Here is a 22,007-nt window from a genome sequence, read left to right on the forward strand (position 1 = left end):
CAGGTCCAGGAGAGCTGCTTCCTACTGCTCGGCTCCCAGAGACACACTGATCATGTGAGACTGCCTCTTCTGGCGACTGGTCTGTTTTACTTTTCTTTTCTTTCTTTTTTTCATAACAGCAATATTCTGCAGAAAGTGTTTACCTAGGCAACCCTTAATTATCTTCATTAATATTGGGAAGCAGTGATACATCCAATCAAAACCTGTATCTGTGAAGGAAGATGTTTTTGTTTTAATAGTGCTATCAGTCTGGTCCACTCAGGATATAGAAAAGACATGGTGGGTTAAACAGGAAAGTTTAGTATAAGAGTTATTAAACTCTTTCATACAAGAGTGACTATAAAAGAAAACTAGAGCTGAGGGAGAGTACCCAAGGAAGAACAAACTTGGAAGGGGATCCCCCTCCCCAAGCCTGGGGTTTTGACCTCAGTGGAGAAGGTATAGTTCAGCCCACTGAATAGCAGAGAACTGTGCTAGTTTGCAGGTGCTGGGAGTGCAGGAAGCAGCCCTCCAGAATGCAGGCAGGGTACAGGCAATCAGCAGGTGGTAGCATGACATACCGAGAGAGCAACGACTCAGTAGAAACCCTCCAGGCTACAGGCAAGGCTTATTTGTGGGCCTGCACAGGGAATTGGGGCACCAGCATGGGTGCGTGGCTTTGGGGGCTGTGGTTTCCATGTTGAGAGGGCCTTAGGAAAGTTATCACCAAGCCAGGCCAAGGCTGCAACATCATGGTGGGCCTACCTGTTCTGGAAATGTGGCCAAGGCAGAGTTTCATTTGCTGACCTTCCCCGCACACTACTGACCCACTCACTGTACAGCAGCCAGAAGCGTCTGGAGAACCTCTTCCTTCTGCAGTCTCCTTCCAGTATCCTCTACCGAGAAAGCCTAAGAGGAGAGATGCTTAAAGGACCTCTGTCCATTATAGCAGGGCATATATGAAGAGTGAACTTGGAGCTGAGAGGCAATCGAGTGATACCTTCGTCACACAGGGGGAACTCTAATGCTCTAGGCACTTGTAGTATTTTTCAGAAGAGTAAAACCACGCTGACTCTGTGCTTGTCCATCCCTGCCATGCTTTATCCGAAGATCCTTGCTTTCTTACTTTTTAAATGGTTGCAGAACAAGTTGCCTGCCTCATGCAGAGTCAGACTTTAATGCATACCTAGTAATTCCCACATTACCCACAGGGAGGTAAATACTTTTTTTCTAAGATAACAAGAGATCCTCTTTAGTTGGTAAAATAATTGAGAAAAATAGGTATCCTTAAACTTTTTCTATTTATAATATTGCTAGAATTTTTAATTAAGAAACATAAAAGGAAGGAAATTAAATTACTTATTAAGAGGTAAGGATAACTCCTGTTAACACTCCAGTGATTTCATTGTAATCGTGTGTGTATGTTTGTATGTATGCTTATACACACATTTTCTTTCCCCACAGGTTTGGAGTAAAAGAGTGTTTTCCCTCCAACTATTTTCCCTGACTCAATATTATATCATGGGCATTTCCCCATGCCACTGAATTTTCATAACTGCTTTTAATGGCTGCATGGTATTCCCTTGAATGGATAAGCCATAATTTATTTAACTATTTCTCAGTTGTTGGACATTCAGATTGTTTCACATTTTTCCTGTTACAAATAGCACTGCAGTGAACATGTGTAAATATTGTATATATTTCTCATTAATTACTGAGAAAGAAATATCAAAATGTGGTAATGTTACTTACTCATAATGTAGAGCTACTTCTAAAACAGAAATTATTTTTCTAGTTGAGATATTTTACATAATTATTTCTTTACTTTCGTCTGCTATGCGGGCTTTAATCTCCATTTGATAGTGAGAGGTTTTATGTAACCTGTCCTAAAACTTTTTTTCTCCCAGCATTCGGGTTTCTACCTGGAACAGACTGAACTCCCTGAAGAATGGTGTGCTGAAGTCTGCCTTAAGATCTGCCATGGCCCATGACCCCATCTCCCCAGTGCTCTCTGATCCTCACCTAGACGCTGTGGACCAGCGGCTCCTGAGTGTCCTGGCCACCGTGAAGCAGTGCACTGACCAGTTTGGGATGGACGCAGTGCTGGTGGAAGACAGGATGCCTCTCTCCCACTTGTAATTGTCCACAAAATAAGTGAAACTTCTTTTTACAAAGATAGAGAAACAGCACAATCAATTCCGAATGGTATGAGGTGGATTGGAAATGGCCAGCAGCACATTCTGGTGATAGGGGACAGGGTGGCCTTGGTGTTTGCTGTAGTAGAAGTTGAAGCAAAGACTACAAGTTTCAGACCACGGAGCTGTACCTGCTGAACCACCTTCTGACTTCCTCGGCGTATGCCCATTCTAGCAGTGGGTGTCACGGTTGGTCAGTATTAATTCTCATGCCAAAGGACAAATTAGAGGTGTGATATTTGAATAGATTAATGTTGGGGTTGGTTCTGGAGTATGTGTTTTGAGTCCATCCTTATAATCCTTTCTCCACACTTGTGGATTTTCCGAAAACACTTTGTAATCTCTTGAGTCCTTTCTTACCAGGACTAGTCAAATTGGAAATTTTACTGCTTCCTAAGGAGTGGCAGCAAGTAACCCAGCATTCTGTTGAGCCAAAGTAGCATGCTCTGTTGGAGGGACTATGTTTTTAAGATAGAATTAGAGGAAAGACAAAAGCAAGAAAGATGTTTGGGCTTTTAACTGAGTAGGTGGTGCTTTTGATGATTCTTAAAGGAGGGAAGAAGAGAGAGAGACCTACTTGGTGGAACCAGAATCAAGGCGGTGATTGAATTAGTGAAAAACAGGTTCCCCTGTATTTAAGTTCTTAACGTATATAAAAGCAAGCATGACTTGTACCTAAGTAAGATTTGCATTCTCATAATTGTGTCCAAATTAATCCAAAAGAGTGTCCCTGGAGAACCTACCATTACAACCCAAGCACAATTCTGTTATGGAGACTTTTTTTTCCTTTTGCCCAGAGCAGGCAAATCCTTTGCAAATTATCAAAGCAAACTGAAATAACAGCTTGAATAAGAGTTAGGTTGCCTGTCTTCTCTGCCATCCTGATTTCTAAAATGAATTTCCACTTCTGTCTTCAAGGCATTTGGTCATTAAAGCTGCTGTTCCCAAGAGATTGGCGATCCTACTTGTGCCTTTCTTGTGAGGAAAGCCAGCTCGCTCCTACGGATAATATAGTTTAGATCCTGCTGGTGGCTGGACCTATCTTGTGATTTGGGCCATGTGGAAGGCTGGAAACAAAGATTTTAAGCCTTCTGAGCCTTAAAATTAAGGTGGTTACCAGGAAGAGCCTTAAGATTTTGATTTATGTCAAACCCTGATTTCATCATTTAATCTTGTTTGGAGTTCTGAACCCACGATGTAGTATTGTCCTTCCGTCTCCTATTAGCACATTCAAATTTCAAGTTGCTAAAACAGGCTTAGTTCTGTGTTCTGCCAAAGCGATTTGACATATAAGCACTTGCATTAAAATACAGGGCAGAGGAAACTAGGCCTGGTGTGCCCACTCACGTGCCCTCAGAGGTGGGTGCTTCTCTCCTGCATTTTGTCTGGGGACTGTTGCAGTTTTGACTTCTGTGAAGCAGACACTAATATTTAAACAGTGTGGTTAAACAAATTTACTGCCAGCTATTGGAGACCAGTTTTAGGTAGCCACCCTTTCAAAAATAGTTTAGAATTTATGCCCCAATTTTCTCAAATTGAAAGATAACTGAGTACCCCAAAACTAATTTAAAGTAACATGACCGGGCTTCCCTGGTGGCGCAGTGGTTGAGAGTCCGCCTGCCGATGCAGGGGATACGGGTTCGTGCCCCGGTCCGGGAAGATCCCACATGCCGCGGAGCGGCTGGGCCCATGAGCCATGGCCACTGAGCCTGCGCGTCCGGAGCCTGTGCTCCGCAACGGGAGAGGCCACAACAGTGAGAGGCCTGCGTACCGCAAAAAAAAAAAAAAAGACAACACTTAAAGTAACATGAAATTAGGACTCTTTTGTACTTAGTATGTACATTTGGCGATGTACACAGAATGGGCTGAGTTATTTTTAAAAAGCTATTGAATTTAAGAAGACAGGTAGTAGCACAAAACACTGAGCTAGTGTTAACAAAAGGAAGCATTAATCCCAATTTAAACTCATTTACTATGTGCATCCAGGGGAGTTCACATTTGAGCTTGAGAATACCTTGGATGGTGCTTACCTCAGAGCATCAGGGAGCCAGCTGGAGGGACAGTGGGAAGGAAGTCAACGCTGCTCTCCTTGGTAAATGTTAGCTGAACTAAATTTCTTGCAAACATGTGATACCTTCAGTATGCCCCAGTGAAATGAATAAGAGCTGTTCCCAAACTGGGAACTTTATTCATGATGTTGAAGGCAGAAGATTCTGCTAAGGAAAAAAGTAGGAGGAAAAGCTACTTTGAAAAATGCCTCATTCTTTTTCCCAAACATTGCAGAAAATGTATAATCTCATTCTCTTTCCCTATTTTAAAATTCATGATCTTAAAAGGTGTTCAAATGTATAGTGGTTAAAGTTAGAATTATGCTAATAGAGTGGTGTGAACTGATGCTTAGAATATAAATTTATTTTCTAAGTCAGGATCGGATTAAGCTGCAAAAGTACGTTTAGAATCTTGGAAAAAACCAACCATAAGCTTATAGCCCTAAAATTCATAAACACTAAATTCTGTTTCAAAAAAGAGGTAGATATCTTTTTTTTTAAGTTTTGTAACACTGTCCTCTTTATGGTTTATCTTTTAGAATCGAGGACTATTATAATCAAACAGGGGTCATTGGAAGGGTTTTTGATCAGTCCTAACCTGGGCGTGCCTAGCTAACATCTAAAGGTAGATGTGGGTACATTTTAATATTATAAAACTAAGAAAATCAGAACTGAGTACCATTTCCTACCCCCCTTCTTCCACTTCTTAAATATTGGGTTGCCCAAAAAGTTCATTCTGGTTTTCCACACCATCTTACAAAAAACCTGAATGAACTTTTTGGCCAACCCAATATATTTATTCCATAGTTTGGGCGAATATGGGTATAGAGGTTTCATTCAAGAATTGTCATTTAATATGAAGCTATATTTTGGGTTTTGGGGGTAAATAATTTTCTGTGCAAAACATTAATAGGATCTGATTTACTCAGTATTGCTCAATAATTTATTAATAAGGCATTTCTCCCTATTTGCACTCAGGATTAATATGTCAAATGAAATCTAATAAGGAAATGGGAGAATTCAGGTACATCCTATTATTTTGGGAAAGATGAATCCTATACATGGCAGAAATTCCATGTCACCTGAAGGCAACAAGTTCTTCCAAAGAAATCCATCTTTTCCTTTCTTTAAAAAAAAAAAAAAAAAGACTTTTGGCCTTCCCCTCCCATCCACCATGTTCCTTCACTCTCCCTTCTCCACAGCTTCCGTATTCTTGTTTGACCATTACCTGACCACACCTCAAATGATGGTAAACAGCATCTATCAGTGAGCTGTCTTATGTGAGTCGTCTTGTGAGCTTGGGCTTCAGGAAACATGAGTCAAGGTATATGTATATATATAGTCATATATGTATTCTAACAAGAAAAAATGTATTTATTTTGACACAGGGAAACACTGTTGCTGAAGAACCTGAAGCTAGGAAAAGGTTCTCTTAGTCTCTGAGAGTGAATCTAAGTGACATAAAGATATCCGTTCAGCAAACACCTCCTGTGCTAGCCAGGGCCGACGCCCGAGGCACATAGACCAGCCTCATGAGACTGTTGTGCAGGGGAAGGCCAGCTTTCCCCCTTCGACGCCTCAAGTCTGGGTTGAAAAGGTGAGGGCTGGATACTCTACTGCCACAGGGTTTTAAGGAACTAAGGTGTTACTCACAAATACAAAATGTCTGTGGGGGAACTGGGAATAACTTACTGGGAAGTTAATTTATTTGCTTCAAAGAGAGGTGTAGGAACCACTACCCTCTGTTTTGATCTGCCAAGGATTTCCTCTCAGAGCTGTTGCACAAATAGAGGTTGTGCTTGGTAAGATACCAAACAAGACAGATATGCACCTAAATTTCTAATGTGTTCTGTGGGTTTCAATTCTGAAAGAAAGAAAATGAATAAAGATTTTAATAAGTACTGATGTACCATCTTTTCCTCATTCTTTCCCCACCTCCCCACCCCGGTTCAGGATACTTCCATTGTTTTCAATTGCGATTTCCTGTTTTGTTAGGGGACAGAAGATTACATCTTCTTCATCCACATAAACTTCCACAGGGATTGTTTCACAGAATCTACGGATGAGACCTTTACACTTCTCACTAGTCTTCAGAAGGCCCATATCAGGTTGTGACTGAACCGAGAATTTCAGTAGGATAATTCTTAGGTGCTTTTTGTTTATTTAATAGTTAACTTCTTTCTTTCAGCTTCTTTAGAGATAAAGAATTATGAATCCCAAAGAACTTGTCAGCACAGTATCATAGAGGCCTGGAAGAAGAGACCAGCTGCCCTGATTATAATTCTTAGGACACCCAGACTTTTAAATTTTGAAATGGAAATGCAGCATCATAAACCTCAACCAAACAACTGAGCAGAGTTCTCAAGATTTTTACTTGATTTGTAGCATTTTTGTTTGTGCCAGTTTTTGTCACTTGCACTTGAATACCAAAGGGAGGCTAAAGCCTAGTTAACAGGTTCCTCGCTGACTCACCTCATACGATCATTTTCCAGGTGAGATTTCATTTTCTTCTCAAGCATACCAGAAAGACCAGTATTAAAGCCTGAAAAGGCAGCTGGGAGTAAGGAGGGAGAGGTTCTATTATGGGCTCATTTTACCCACTGTATTTGCCTATAAAAACTGATTTTTAGCAGCCCTCATTTTGTAAAATAGACAAGAATGGTCATAACCACTGGTTTAGCATGGGTGAATTCTGTAAGATAAGCCACTTTATAAATCCGAGGGAATTAGAGAATGAAGTCACAGTGTGTAAAGTACTGGTCTTCAGTAGACACTTGGGCCTTGTGCTGGAGGCCATCAAGATGATAATGACTGTCCCTTCCTTCAAGGAGCCCATAGTCCTAGCAGAAGAGACTACTTGTGAAGTACCAAATGCCTCAGGAATCGTGTGAATTAGAGTGGAAATAAGGAGCAGGAAAGAATCACAGGAGGTTGAGAGTGAGAGGTAGGCAGACCTACCTTGGGGAAGAAGGGGAGATCAATCCAGGCTTGACATGTGGTGTGTGTAGAACCCGACTCCAGAAATGCAAAGCCGTGTGTGTGGAAGACACAGAGCTTCCTGGGCCTGTACTCTGTTTTCAGTACGTGGGTCACCAGAAATAACCCTTCAGGGGTTTCCTTTGGTTTTCATCAGGTGTGCCCTGCCTCTTGAAAGGAAGTCTCAGTCCACTGTGATGCTTCAGTTGCTCTTCATAGGTGTTAAAGGAGCCATTGGCTTATAGATTAGCTGTGAAACATTCATTTTATCTTTTCAGAGTTTGCTTATTACATGCCAAATTTATTTGGCGATCAAGACTTGATTTTTACCCAAAGGTTGTTTTCAAGGCGGATGGTGTTCTGACGGCCTTCAGCGGGGTAGGGAAGTTGTCTAATTGCAAAACTAGGTCCCATTCAGATGACCTCAATAAAGGTGCTGTGTGCCCATTTTCTCTTTGAAAGACTGTGCTAAAATGCATATTTTGATTGAGTAGGTTTGGGGCCTGAGTTTGCATTTCTAACAAGCTCCAGGGCAATGCCAGTGCCACTGGTCCTTGGGCCATTCATGAGTAGCACTAAGGAATCAAAGCTACCCGTAGTTTTCACAAAAGCCTCTAGATGTCCCCATCATCTATGAGATCTTGCTCCTAGAGTTACAACCAGTAGCTTCCAAGCACTGAGAATGAAATATTAGCAATTTACTTGAAATAGAGGCTTAGCTAAAAACTGGTGTTTGGATTCATTGTTTCTATGTGGGACTGATCTGGTAAAAAAAAAAAAAAGTTTACTCTTTCCGGAAAAAGATGTCTTGAAATCAAATTGTCCAAGAACTTCCAAGCTACCTGCTTTATTTACCATGAAATGTGAAATCCAAATAAAAATCCAATCTCAAAAATTATCAGACCTACATGAAAGTTACCAGTAGAGAATTATTTCCATAGTCTTAAAACATGGGTTTTTTTAAAAAAGAAGCCAGGGTAAATACTAGTAATTTTATCACCATAAATTCACCTGTGAAGCTCACAAGTGTAAGTAAAGTCTTCCAAAGCCTCCTGTGTAGACCAGTCTCCTCCAAGGCGGGGGCATTTACAATAATAAAGGTTAATGTAGAACTGAATAAGCTCATTAGCCCTCACAGCATGCCTATGAAGTGACCATTTTATTATCCCCTCTTAGAGGTGGGGAAACTGAGGCATAGCACAGTTAAGTAACACCCAAAGTGACATATCAGAAAAGGGGCCATTCAGTTAATCACTATACTAGATTGCCATTCATGCTCAAACAACATTTATTGAATGAGTTAATGTTTTCAATTTCCAAATAAGCATAATGGTGTGTTCCTTGTTAACTGTCCTTCCAAGGGTTTCACGAGCTTGACTGCAGACAACTCAGCGCTGGTGTACTAGCAACTGCTCTGTGGAAGGTTTGAGTTCAGTTCTGACGTCCCTCTGAATGACTAAAACATACAATATGCATACATAATGTAGCTTTTCAATTTCACTTTCTTGGTATCCTCACACAGGTGCTTATCTGATATATGCAGCTGTTTGTCTTGTCTTTTTTTTCTTTTTTGTAAATTATCAATATGTATATTCTTATTGCCATTTTGTTCATTGTTTTGGATTTGTTTTTGTAAGTCTTTTTCTTTCTCTATTGCTGTTTGAATTAAAGGCAGGAGCACATTTGGTGAGCTCTTGAGGAAGGAACAGACCTGGCGTTGAGTGTTATCTAAGAGACTGGGATGAACATATGAATCAGTTTGGCTGTGACAGATCTGGTGCTAGGATTCACCTTATTGTATGGAGAGGCCAGCCTCAAAGCCACTGAGCCTATGAAATTAGTCAAGTCCCATGATTTCGAGACAGCAGTTTCTTTCTAGGACAAGACGGCTCTTAGGCCAGTGGCTTCAGTAACTCAGGTGATTTTGAAAAATGCATTAAGCTCTTCCAAAATGTAGCGACCTTGTTACCTGCTCAGGTTATGAGAACAGAGTCCCAGGAAAGAGGCTCCAAGGTCTTTTGCCAGTGGTGTCTGAGAAGCTGCTCACAGCCACAAGCGTTTGAAAGTTGCAAACTTAAAGCCAAGGAAGTGCACCCAGTACTCGGCCTAACTTGTTTTTAATGGGCTATGATAACATTGATATGAGACCTCGTGATTTTCCCATGGCTCTGGGAGCTTCCGAAGCCCCAATATCTCCAGACTGGAGCCCACCAGCTTCCTCTTGCTTTTGGTGGACTCCAGCTGTGGAAACCTGCTGATTATTTGCTACTCTGTTTCATTTCCCATTGTAGAGGAGCCAGGCCCCGGCTGACTGCCCTGGCCAACTCAAACTCCTGGGTGAGATGGTTGCCCGACTTCGTCTAACAGGTTGGCAAGAAGTTGATCTGCAGACACGGGACAGGGCACAAGTGGGTGCCCGTGTTAAGTAGGCCTCAGATGGGCCACCAGAGCTGCCCGGAAGTATCTGGGTGATTACTGACAGTGGCCATCTTAAGGCCTGACTTCAACTTCTTTGCAACCACAATCACCCAGAAGAGACTGCTTGCTGCCTGGCAGCGAGTCCCCGGTGGGTGGGCGGCGCCTGCAAGCGGCCTCGGGATGCCCTCCGGGGCACCATCCGGGTTTCGGTTCCCGGCCGGCGTCTGGCTCGCCCTGGGTCACATGGGAGGCGAGCTCTGCCCGCCTGCGGTTCCCGTGGCAACGCCAATCCCCGGCCAATCCGGGCCTCGGAAGTGCCGGCGCCGCCCGCCCACCCGGGGCTGGAAAGGGCCGTGGAGGACGGGCGGCGGCGGCGGGACCGGCTGCCGACACGGCCATGCTTCGCGGCCCGCGGAGTCCGCTCTGGCTCCTGCTGCTGCTGCTGCTGCCGCCCCCGGGCACGTGGGGAGACGGCGGCCGCGCGAGGCCGAGGGAGGGAGCCGAGGAGGCGGGTGAGGCCGGGTCCTGCCCGGCCTTCCAGGGCCTGCGGGAGCGGCTGAGGGCGGCCGGCGCCCTCTGCAGACGCTACTGGGCTCTCTTCAGCTGCCGCGTGTGGCCCGAGGGATGCAGGCAGGATGAGGAGGAGCCGGCGCGGCCCCTGGGTAAGACCCGCCGGCTCAGGAGGGCGGGAGAGCGCGGACTGGGTGCGCGAGGCACGATGGAATCTGGGCACGGAGGTCAGAGCCTCGCGCCTGCTCTGGGCCATTGTGACCGGGGTCACGAGGCGGGCGCCTTAGCCGCCGGCTTTGCTATTCCGCCCAGCCTTTGGGCCAGGCTGAGGGCAGGGAGCCTCTGCGGGACCAGGAAGGCCCGTCACTGCCCTCCTTCCCAGCCCTGGCGCAGCGCCCTAGTGCCTACGAGTGGACTTGGCTGCGCTCCCCCACGTCACCCGTTCTTGACTCCTCCAGACGGATCACACTTCCTTGCTGTCTCCGAACCTGCCCTGGCATCATTCCAAGGAGCTGCCCTTGCCCACCTTCTTGATGGCTTTAAGGAAAGTCCCCGGTTGGATACACCCCCAAGTACCTTCTTCCCCTTTGCTGCTTATGGCGGCGGAGGCTGGGCTGTGAGTCCACCGGACCTGAGTTCTGATTTATTCTCTGTCACTGACAAATTGTGAGGCAGGGTTGTCACGTCACGGTCGTGGACCCAGTGATCTCTGAAGCTCCTTGCAGTCGATGTCGTTACTTCTAGGTCCTGTAATAGTACTGTAACGGTAATGCTGCAGTGGTGCTAGAAACATCTTCCATTTAAATCGAGAGTTCTAAATTCCAGTGAATGGTTTTTGTTTCGTTTTTGCTAATGCTGGGCATATTCAAATTGACATTTGATAAAAGAATCGAGACACTTGGGGTTGGCCGTGATCAGATGATTCTGCAATCCAAAGCAAGTAGGAAGAATGATAATCACCAGTTACTATGTGTCTCCCTCCTAGGCTCCAAACTCCTTGCAGGCAGGGCTTGGGTTTCTTACACGTCTGGCACAAATGCTTAAGGCTTATTTGTTGAGTAAACTGAGCTTTTGCTGCAGCCGGAGCTGCATCTATATATAGCAAGGCCATCTACTTCCTCATAGCCGGAGGTGCCCATTTGTGCCCATTCCCTAGTGCGGCACAAGGAAGGCCCAGGGCAGAGCAGCAGGGAGTGGCTCTGGAGAGAGGACGGGAGAAGGGAGGCAGTGCTCAGCTCTCCCCGGGCCCTGGGCTCCGTCCCTGTCTCACAGCTCCTCCTTTTCCAGGCTGGAGCCTTCCCCTGTTGGGCCAGCAGTACCTGGATATCCTGACCACCTGGTACTGCAGCTTCCGGGACTGTTGTGACAGTGGGGACTGCAGGATCATCAATAACTTCACAGGTTGGACCTTACATGACCCTCAGGCCCAGGAATCTGTGGGGAGGGGAGGTAATTCAGGAAAATGCTAGGATGAAGGGACCCAACCTCTGCCTGCCCACAGCTGGCAGCACACCCTCCCTGTCTCCACCACGGCTCCTGATCGAAACCCTGCAACCTCATGGCTGAGAGGAAGGAAAGCCTTGGAGGAGGGCTTTGCACACACTAGCTGCCTCCACTAGGTGTTTGCTGAATTGAATTAGAATGAATAAAATGAGGGTGTCTCCATAAAATATTTAGGGGGTCCTGAAACTTCTGGGTGGGAGCAACTTCCTCATCCGGATGGGATTCTGCCAACCTTTCTGGGGTGTCTTCAGGACCTTCAGAAAGGGTGAAGTCAACATTGATTTCTCATACTCTTCAGAAAATAGCCCTGAATCTCTTCCGCTGCAAGGTCTGCCCAGTGGCTTCTTGTCCTGAGGCCATCAAACAGGATGGCTCCCACCTCATAGACGCTCAGTCTCTCAGCTGTCGCCGAGCCTGGTGGGGATGCACCTGTGGGCACCTCTCAGCATGGCTCTTTCCTGGCCCTAGGCCTAGAGGCGGATCTGCGCGTGCGCCTGCACGGCCAGCACCTGGCCCGGGAGCTGGTCCTGACAGCAGCCAGGGGCTACTTGGAGCTGCCCCAGCCAGACAAGGCCCTAGCTCTGTCGTTCCACGGCTGGTCTGGCACAGGCAAGAACTTCGTGGCGCGGATGCTGGCAGAGAACCTGTACCGGGACGGGCTGAGGAGCGACTGTGTCAAGGTGTTCATCGCCACGTTGCACTTTCCTCACCACAAGTATGTGGACCTGTACCAGGTGAGGCCGGCCGTGCCGGGGAGCTGGGCTAGTGGGGCCGAGCCCGGCTAAGGCTCCGGCAGCTGAGGCGCAGGCCCCCGTGCTGGGAGGGGGGCTGAAGCCAGCCCTGGGTGTGGCGGTTGGAGGACGGGGGCGCAGTTGCAAGGGAACCTGTAACCCACAGAGGCATCCACTCCACACAGATGAGGCCCTGAACATGTGGAGGAAAGAGTGATGTCCCAAACGCTATTCGTCCCGAGCTGTCGCCCTCCCAGCCATACAGGAGAGGCCAGACACTGAGCTTAACCAGAGACTTCGTGTGTTGATTTTTCTGTCACAGGAGTAGTGGAAAGGCCTCAGGAAGTGTGGAACAGAGAAAGCAAAAACTTTATCATGATCTCCCCACACAGACACCGCCACAGTTAGCATTTTGGTGTACTTCCTTCAGGCCATTCCCCTGTGCTCTTTTATGTCACTGTAATTATATTGGACAGAAAGTTGCATATCCCACTGTTTTTTTAAACAGGCTTATCGAAAGTGATTTTTCCATGTCTTCCCCAAACTACTCATTATATGTCAACAAGTGGAGAGCAGAAAGTGTCTCTGCTGCTCTGCTATTTTGGGTTTCATTCAGACATGTTAGCCAGACGATGACCAGACCCCACTGCAGCATGACAGAGGTGGTTGTGTCTACGTTTGGCTTTTAGTTCCAATATTTGTAGTGTGTTAACCTGGGAAGATTATGTAAGCCTTTGAGGACAGATTGCCTGGCAATCTTTCAGTGCAGCCCAGGAGGGCAGGGGTAGGCTAATGTGTTCTAAGGGCAGGCAGCTGGTCAGCCGGGCCTTCCCAGAAAGAACTGGCTGGCTTTGCAGTAAAACAGCTGTGAATCTCAGCTTCCTCGCTGTGAAAATCACTCTCATCCCTGCCCATCCTCTCACACACACTATGGGGAGATGGGGCTGAAGTCAGAATCCAGGAAGGCTAGAGGTGGATGGTGAGTGTGGGCTCTGCTAAAACACCCCACCCTGGGGCAGGAGCTGGCCCTGTTCTCCTGAACCCTGTAGAGCAGCATCTTTTCACTAGAGGGCTTACAATCCTGCCTGGGGTGGGGAACCCCAGTTTTGAGTTGGCTGGGTCCCAAACAGGTCCCCCCCTGGGTTCTTCCCCGAGAGCCCAGCCTGGTGCCAGCGGGTGCTGTGCTTGTGGGAGTTCAAGACGGCACCTGTGGGCATTCAAGCCTATCTCTGCCTGTCACCCCCCTGTGAAAGCCTGAATCCTATCCCTGGGGAGGGTGAGTTAGGGTTAGTTCTGGGATGGAACCTCATCCTGAAGGGGAGGGAGCATGGCTGGGGCCACTTCCCAAAGGCCCTCTCCCTTTCCCCAGGCTGGCTCCACCTAGTTGGCTTTCAAACCTCAGGGCTCAGGAGAATCACCTGGGAAGCTCATTAGAGGCAGATGCCCTAGCTCCACCCCCAGAGGTTTGGATTGGTGGTTCTGCGGTGGAAGCCAGCTCCAGGTGATCCATTGCAGGCACCCTGGGGAAACCAGTGCCTCACCAGGGCCCGCGGGGGTAGAAGGTGCCTCTCACTGCACCTCAGCAGCTCCCTGTATTCTGTGCAGGAGCAGCTGGCAGGCCAGATCAGGAAGACGCAGGAGCACTGCCACCAGACCCTGTTCATTTTAGATGAGGCTGAGAAGCTGCACCCAGGACTGCTAGAGGCCCTCAGGCCACACCTGGAACGCCAGGCCCCCGAGAACCCGAGGGCCAAGTCCCCGAGAACCATCTTTCTTTTTCTCAGGTAAGGTCTGGGGAACGACAGTCAGGAGGACTGGGTGAGGGGAGGAAGAACCCTGTCCAGGCGCTGTGTGTGCCAGGCCTGGGAGCTGTTACTTGGCCTGTAAGCCGGCGGTGGAGGGCTTCCACGCTTTTCTAGGCTGCCCACCCTTTTCCACAAGGGAGACCAACACAAACTCCAGGAGAGAAAACAGAAGCCCAGCTGACTGGGTGGCAGCAGGGGCGGAGAGCCTTAGGTCTCCCTGCTCCTGCCTTGATTCTGCCAAGCACTTCTGAAGGACTCTGACATCCCCTCCCCCAGCACAGGCCAGCTAACTAGCTCCCAGGACCAGCCTGGGGAGGACAAGCTGTCCCTCATCTGACCTCCTCCATGGTTCTCTTAGGATGGGGAGGCTCCCCTCAGACTCCCCAGTTAGTACATAGCCTCCTGAGAGAGGGACACTGGGAGTCCCCTCTTAGAAGGACATTAAGTGTTCTTTTTTAATTGAGGTATAATTGACATATTAGTTTCAGGTGGACAACGTGATTAGCTATTTGTTTATATTGTGAGGTGATCACAGTAAGTCTAGTTAACACCTGTCACCATACTAGTTACAAAACGTTTTTGTTCTTGTGATGAGAACTTTTAATATGTACTCTCTTAACAACTTCCAAATATGCACTACAGTATTAGTTACTAAAGCCACCATGCTGTACATTACATCCCCATGACTTATTTATTACTTGAAGTTTGTACAGTATTTGTCTCATTCATCTTTCTCTGTCTGACCTATTTCACTCAGCATAATGCCTTCAAGGTCCATCCATGTTGTTGCAAATAGCAAGGTTTCCTTCTTTTTTATGGCTGAATAATATTCCATTATATATATGTGTGTGTGTGTGTATGTATGTATGTATACACACACACACACATTTTTTTCTATATCCATTCATCTGTTGATGGACACAGGTTATTTCTTATCTTGGCTATTGTGAATAATGTTACAGTGAACATAGGAGTGCAGATATCTTTTCAAGTTAGTGTTTTCATTATCTTTGGATAAATGCCCAGAAGTGGGATTGCTGGATCATATGGTAGTTGTATTTTTAATTTTTTGAGGAACCTCCATACTGTTTTCCATAGTGGTTGCACCAATTTATATTCCCACCAACAATACACAAGGGTTCCCTTTTCTCCACAGCCTTACCAACACTGGTTATTTCTTGTCTATTTAATGATAGCCATTCTAAAAGGTATGAGGTGGTATCTCATACCTGTTATGATTTCCATAATATCCCCCATGATTAGTGATGTTGAGCACCTTTTGTCTACCTGTTGGCTACTTGTATGTCTTCTTTGGAAAAATGTCAATTCAGATCTGCCCATTTTTTAATTGGACTATTTTTTTGCTATTGAGTTGTATGAGTTCTTTATATGTTTTGGATACTAACCTGTTATCAGATATATGATTTGCAAATATTTTCTCCCATTTAGTAGGTTGCTGTTTTATTATTTATTTATTTATTTGGCCACACTGGGTCTTAGTTGTGCCACACAGGATCTTTGTTGCTGCGTGCGGGATCTTTAGGTGTGGCATGCGGGCCCTTTTAGTTGTGGCATGCAGGCTATTAGTTGCAGCATGTGGGATCAAGTTCCCTGACCAGGGATCGAACCTGGGCCCCCTACATTGAGAACGCAGAGTCTTAACCACTGGACCTCAGCGAAGTCCCTGCCTTTTTGTATTGTTGATGGTTTCCTTTGCTGTGCAGGAGCTTTTTGGTTTGATGTAGTCCCACTTGTTTATTTTTTATTTTGTTGCCTTAGCTTTTGGTGTCAAATCCAAAAAATATTTGCTAAGACCAATGTGAAGTAACTTACCACCTATGTTTTCCTCTAGGAATTTCATAGTTTCAGGTCTTAAGTTCAAGTCTTTAATCCATTTTTAAAAACGTTTTTAAGTTTTTAAAGGCCCCCCCCAAAAATAAAAAATACCAAATGTATGAAATCTCAGTTATGTGTGAGCATGGGCTGATTAGTCATTAACCCATCGAGATGTCTTATTTAAGGGGAACAAGTGGGCGATTTTAAGTTAAAATGGTCCTGAAGTAAGAACCAGATGTCTTATAAAGATCACCGTTAGCTACCCCCACGGAGTATGGGCCCCGTGCGAGAAGAGGGATCCCTGCCGAGCGGGTTGCTGGTTTCACGTGGCATGGTGATTAAGCTCGTGATCTAATGGAGCGGCCATAGGATATAATGGAAATAAAATTGTTAGGGGACATATAATATGTACGAGTATGCATATTATGTAATATGTAAAATTAATGAAATTTAATACGAGCTTTAACTTACCGTATGGAAAATAAATGAATGCACAATAACACATAGCATGTACATATGAATATTTACAAGGAGAGACTAAAATATTAATATGCATGTGTATATGTGTATGTGATATGTACAATAAAATGTTTTTGAAACAGATTACTTTTAATACTGACATAGTACTGTAGTGTTATGGTAACTCTACAATAAGCTTTTTCAAGGAATAGTTTATGTAGAATTCCAGCTTTGGGTGTTGGTGGTGAGGTTTAATGTCTCTTCCTTGAGTCTTAGGGAGGAATGGGGTTCTCCTTTTCCGGTTTACAAGACCGGGGTATTTTGTTATACTACAAAGACTCTTCATTTTAAGAGTTTATTTTCAATAAGGCTGATTGTTGGTATTAGCACTAAGATTAGGAGAAAGTATAGGATAGATGCTAATTGGCCTACGATGATGTATGGGTGTTCTACAGGTTGGCCTCCGATTCATGTTAAGGTTAGGAGGTCTGCGATTAGAGTTCAAAATAAGAGTTGGCTAAAGGGTCGGAATATTATATTTCGTTGTTTGGATGTTTGAAGTATTGGAATAAAGATTAGGATGAGGATGGAAAGTAGTAGTGCTAGTACTCCTCCTAGTTTATTGGGAATTGATCGTAAGATTGCGTATGCAAATAGGAAGTATCATTCTGGTTTGATGTGTGCAGGGGTGCTTAGTGGATTTGCTGGGGTATAGTTATCGGGGTCTCCTAATAGGTCAGGTGTGAATAGAGTTAGTGCTAGCAGGGTTAGGATTAATAGTAAAGCGCCTAGGATGTCTTTGATTGTGTAGTAGGGGTGGAATGGGATTATATCTATGTTGGATGGGATTCCTGTGGGGTTATTGGATCCTGTTTCGTGTAGGAATAGCAGGTGAACAGCTACTAATGCTGTGATGATGAATGGGAGGATAAAGTGGAAAGCGAAGAAACGTGTTAGTGTTGCTTTATCTACGGAAAATCCACCTCAGATTCATTCTACTAAGGTAGTGCCAATGTAAGGGATTGCTGATAGGAGGTTAGTGATAACGGTTGCGCCTCAGAATGATATTTGTCCTCAGGGTAGGACATAGCCTACGAATGCAGTAGCTATAACTGTTAATAGTAGGAGTACGCCAATGTTTCATGTTTCTTGGAATATATAAGAGCCATAGTATAGGCCGCGTCCGATGTGGGCGTAAAGGCAGATGAAGAATATAGAGGCTCCATTTGCGTGTAAATATCGAATGAGTCAACCGTAGTTAACATCTCGACAGATGTGTGCGACTGATGAAAAGGCAGTTGAGGTGTCTGGCGTGTAGTGTATTGCTAGGAATAAACCTGTTATGATTTGTATGATTAGGCAGAGGCCTAGTAGGGAGCCAAAGTTTCATCATGAGGAGATGTTAGATGGAGTGGGAAGATCAATAAATGCGTCATTGAGAATTTTTATTAGTGGGTGTGTTTTTCGGATGTTGGTCATTAAGGTTCTTGTAGTTGAATTACAACGATGATTTTTCATGTCATTGGTCGTGGTTGGAGTCCATGTGAGAATAATGGCAATATATATTGTTTTTATTATGAGCACTATGTTTGTAATTAGTCTTGTGGGGGTTTCTTCAAAGCCTTCACCTGTTTATGGTGCTTTAGGGTTGATTGTGGGTGGTGCTATGGGATGTGGAATTGTTTTTAGTTTTGGGGGTTCGTTTTTAGGTCTAATAGTATTTCTGATTTATTTGGGAGGAATGTTAGTTGTGTTTGGTTATACAACGGCTATAGCTACTGAGCAGTATCCTGAGGTTTGGGTTTCTAATAAAGTTGTATTAGGGGGATTTCTTTTAGGTTTGGTGGTAGAATTTTTAGTGGTGTTGTATGTTTTAGAGGGTGGAAAAGTGAATGTTGTGTTTGAGTTTAATGGGTTAGGGGATTGAGTCATTTATGATACAGGGGATTCTGGATTTTTTAGTGAGGAAGCTATAGGGATTGCTGCATTGTATAGTTACGGCACTTGGTTGGTTGTTGTCACTGGATGGTCTTTGTTTATTGGTGTGGTGGTTATTATGGAGATTACTTGGGGTAATTAAATAGTAGCATGCTAAGGGTTATAGTGATGAGGAAAGATAGGAAGTAGAGTTTGATAAGGCCTTTTTGGTTTGAAGTTAGTGTGGAGGCCTTTAGTTGAATGAGAGCTATAGTTTTTGGTAGAATGGTTTCTGTTCAGGCTAGGTCTAGCAAGGAGGTTGCAAATTTCTGGCTTATTGTTAGGACTAGGTGAGGGGGTAAGCGATGTATAATTGTAGGGAAATAACCTAGCAGGGTAGAGAATTTAGTAGAGTCTGATGGATAGGGATACTTTAGGTTTTTTGAGTAGGTGTTAATTTCGAATGCGAGAATAAAGCCTAGGGTTGTTACTATAAGGGCTGTTAGTTTTAGGTATAAAGGTATAGTTATTAGAGGGGTAGTTATTGGGGGTATACTGTTGGAGAGAATAAATCCGGCAAAGATGCTTCCGATTAATAGGCGTTTAATAGGGTTAATTAGTATGGGGTTAGTTTCATTAATGTTTAAGAGAGGAGGGAAGCGAGGTTGTTCTAGTAAAGTAAAGAAAATAATGCGAGTGCTGTAAATAGCTGTTAGGGAGGTGGCGATTAGTGTTAGTAGTAGGGCTCAGGCGTTGGTATAAGACGAAGTGGCGGCTTCAATGATGAGGTCTTTAGAGTAGAATCCTGTGAGAAATGGTATTCCTGTTAGTGCGAAGCAGCCGATGATTAGGGCAGTTGTAGTGAAGGGAAGGATTTTGTATAGTCCTCCTATCTTTTGAATGTCCTGTTCATTGTTTAGATTGTGAATGATGGAGCCGGAACATAGGAATAACATAGCTTTGAAGAAAGCATGTGTACAAATGTGCAGGAATGCTAGGTGTGGTTGGTTGAGGCCTAATGTCACTATTATTAGGCCAAGTTGACTGGAGGTGGAAAAAGCAATGATTTTTTTGATATCATTTTGGGTTAAGGCACAGATAGCTGTGAATAGGGTGGGGAGGGCACCTAGAGAAAGTATTATTGTTTGAATAAATTTGTTATTTTCTGTTAGAGGGTAGAAGTGGATAAGTAGGAAAATTCCCGCTACGACTATTGTGCTTGAATGGAGTAGGGCTGAAACTGGAGTGGGACCTTCTATTGCTGAGGGTAGTCAGGGGTGTAGACCAAATTGGGCTGATTTTCCAGCTGCGGCTAATGTGAGTCCTATAAGAGGGAGGATTGGGGGATTTTGGTTAAGTGTGAAGATTTGTTGTAAGTCTCATGCGTTTGTATCATGTAGGAATCAGGCTATGGATAGAAGGAATCCGATGTCTCCGATACGGTTATATAGGATTGCTTGAAGAGCGGCTGTATTAGCGTCTGTTCGTCCGAATCATCAGCCAATTAATAGGAAAGATATAATTCCTACTCCCTCTCATCCGATAAATAATTGGAAGAGGTTGTTAGCTGTGACGAGGATAAGTATGGTAATGAGGAAGATAAGTAGATATTTGAAGAATTGGTTGATGTGAGGGTCGGAGTGCATGTATCATATTGAAAATTCTATGATAGACCATGTAATGAATAGTGCTACGGGCATAAATATAAGTGAAAAGTAGTCTATTTTAAAGCTGAGTGTTAGTTTAAGGGTATGGATTCAGTGTCAGTTTGAGATGAGTATTTCTTGATTTGTGTGGATAAATATTATTATTGGGATCAGGCTGGTGATGAAAGCAAAGAGGGTTATATTTTTTACATAATGTTGGTACTTGTTTTTGTAGAGGTTTGTACTAGATGCTATAACAGGGGCGATCAGTATGAGTAGTGTGAGTAGGGCGGAAGAAGTAAATAAGTTTATTACTTTTATTTGGAGTTGCACCAATTTTTTGGTTCCTAAGACCAATGGATAACTACTATCCTTTAAAAGCTTGAAAAAGCCACATTGTTAAGTGTGGAGGGCATGAATTAGCAGTTCTTGCAATACTTTTTCGGTAAGTAAGAAGTTTTTGTCTTCTGTTTTTAGTTTCACAAACTAACGGTTTTTTTAAACTACACTTACAATAGAGAGGCCCTAAAATGATTTTAGGGTTTAGTGACAGGAGTAGGAGGGGGATAATGTGTAGGGCTATTAAGGTATGTTCCCGTGTAGAAGTAGGGGTAAGGTTGTTAATATGGTGTGTGTTTGCTGCGTTGTGTTATGATTAGTATGTATAGGGAGTAGAGGGCTGTAATTACAATATTTGTTCCTATAAGGATGATAGTGAGGTTTGATCATGAGAAAGTTGATATAATTACGAGCAGTTCTCCGATCAGGTTGATGGTAGGGGGTAGGGCGAGGTTTGTTAGGCATGCTAATAGTCATCAGGTAGCTATTAGTGGGAAAAAAAATTTGTAGGCCTCGTGCTAGGATTATGGTTCGGCTATGAATACGTTCGTAGTTTGAATTTGCTAAACAGAATAATATGGAGGATGTAAGGCCATGGGCAATTATTAAGGCGGTAGCTCCTATGTAACTTCAAGGGGTTTGGATAAGGATGGCTGCAATGACGAGTGCTATGTGGCTGACTGAGGAGTATGCGATTAGTGATTTTAGATCTGTTTGGCGTAAACAGATAGAACTGGTTATGATTATTCCTCATAGGGATAGTACAAGGAAAGAGTAGGCTATGTGTTCTGTTAGGGGATTAAGAATTGATGTGATTCGTAGTATTCCATAGCCTCCGAGCTTTAGTAGTACAGCTGCAAGGACTATTGAGCCTGCAATGGGGGCTTCTACATGTGCTTTGGGTAATCAAAGATGTAGTCCGTAAAGGGGTATTTTTACTAGGAAGGCTATTATGCAAGCTAATCATATGAAAGTGTTAGATCAGGAAGTTGATAATGGTTGGGCTCAGTATTGTAATAATAGGAAATTTAGGGAGCCTACTGTATTTTGTAGATACGTTAGTGCTACTAGTAACGGGAGAGATCCCATGAGTGTATAAAATAAGAAGTAGAGCCCTGCGTTAAGTCGTTCTGTTTGGTTGCCTCAACGGGTAATGATAATGAGAGTAGGAATTAATGTGGCTTCAAATGTAATATAAAACATAATTAGTTCTATAGCAGTAAAGGTTATAATTAAGAGGATTTGTAGTATAATTAGTATTGTAATGTAGAGTTTTTTTCGGGCAAGTGGTTCTTTTAGGAGGTGAGATTGGCTTGCTATTAACATCAAGGGGAGAAGTCATATTAATATTAAGAGTGGTACGGAAAGGGAGTCAGAGAAAAATGTTAAAGAGTAGTTGAGGCTGTTATCGTTAAATTGGTTAAGTAGAAGTAAGCTTGTAAAGCTGATTAGTAAACTGTGGGTTGTAGTGTTAATTCAGATAAAGTTACTTTTTGATAGTCAAGTTAAAGGTATAATAGTAGGAACGATAAATTTTAGCATTGAAGGAGGTTAAGGTTTTGTACGTAGTCAGTACCATACGTGTTGGAAACTATGACTAATAAGGCTAGTCCAATAGCTGCTTCGCAGGCTGCAAATACTAAGA

General features: G+C 44.2%; 2 protein-coding genes across 9 annotated transcripts in view; both read left to right on the forward strand.

Annotated features, from left to right (window-relative positions):
- FAM20B (FAM20B glycosaminoglycan xylosylkinase) overlaps positions 1 to 6,123 on the forward strand; it is a 41,954-nt gene extending 35,831 nt beyond the window's left edge. For 6 of the 7 annotated variants that reach the window (XM_067728769.1, XM_067728768.1, XM_067728772.1 and 3 more), the window contains one exon: positions 1,887 to 6,123. In XM_067728769.1, coding sequence (XP_067584870.1) covers positions 1,887 to 2,118 — 232 coding nt within the window. In that variant the 3' untranslated portion in view covers positions 2,119 to 6,123. The remainder of the gene's footprint in view (positions 1 to 1,886) is intronic. The other variant, XR_010941229.1, reaches the window with a different exon arrangement.
- A 3,816-nt stretch (positions 6,124 to 9,939) lies between these two features.
- TOR3A (torsin family 3 member A) overlaps positions 9,940 to 22,007 on the forward strand; it is a 37,810-nt gene continuing 25,742 nt past the window's right edge. Inside the window, exons 1-4 of one of the 2 annotated variants that reach the window (XM_067728775.1) lie at positions 9,940 to 10,278; positions 11,414 to 11,527; positions 12,098 to 12,363; positions 13,966 to 14,144. In XM_067728775.1, coding sequence (XP_067584876.1) covers positions 10,014 to 10,278; positions 11,414 to 11,527; positions 12,098 to 12,363; positions 13,966 to 14,144 — 824 coding nt within the window. In that variant the 5' untranslated portion in view covers positions 9,940 to 10,013. The remainder of the gene's footprint in view (positions 10,279 to 11,413; positions 11,528 to 12,097; positions 12,364 to 13,965; positions 14,145 to 22,007) is intronic. The other variant, XM_067728776.1, reaches the window with a different exon arrangement.

This window comes from Pseudorca crassidens, chromosome 2 (assembly GCF_039906515.1).
Source record: "Pseudorca crassidens isolate mPseCra1 chromosome 2, mPseCra1.hap1, whole genome shotgun sequence".
Classification (NCBI taxonomy): Eukaryota; Metazoa; Chordata; class Mammalia; order Artiodactyla; family Delphinidae; genus Pseudorca; species Pseudorca crassidens.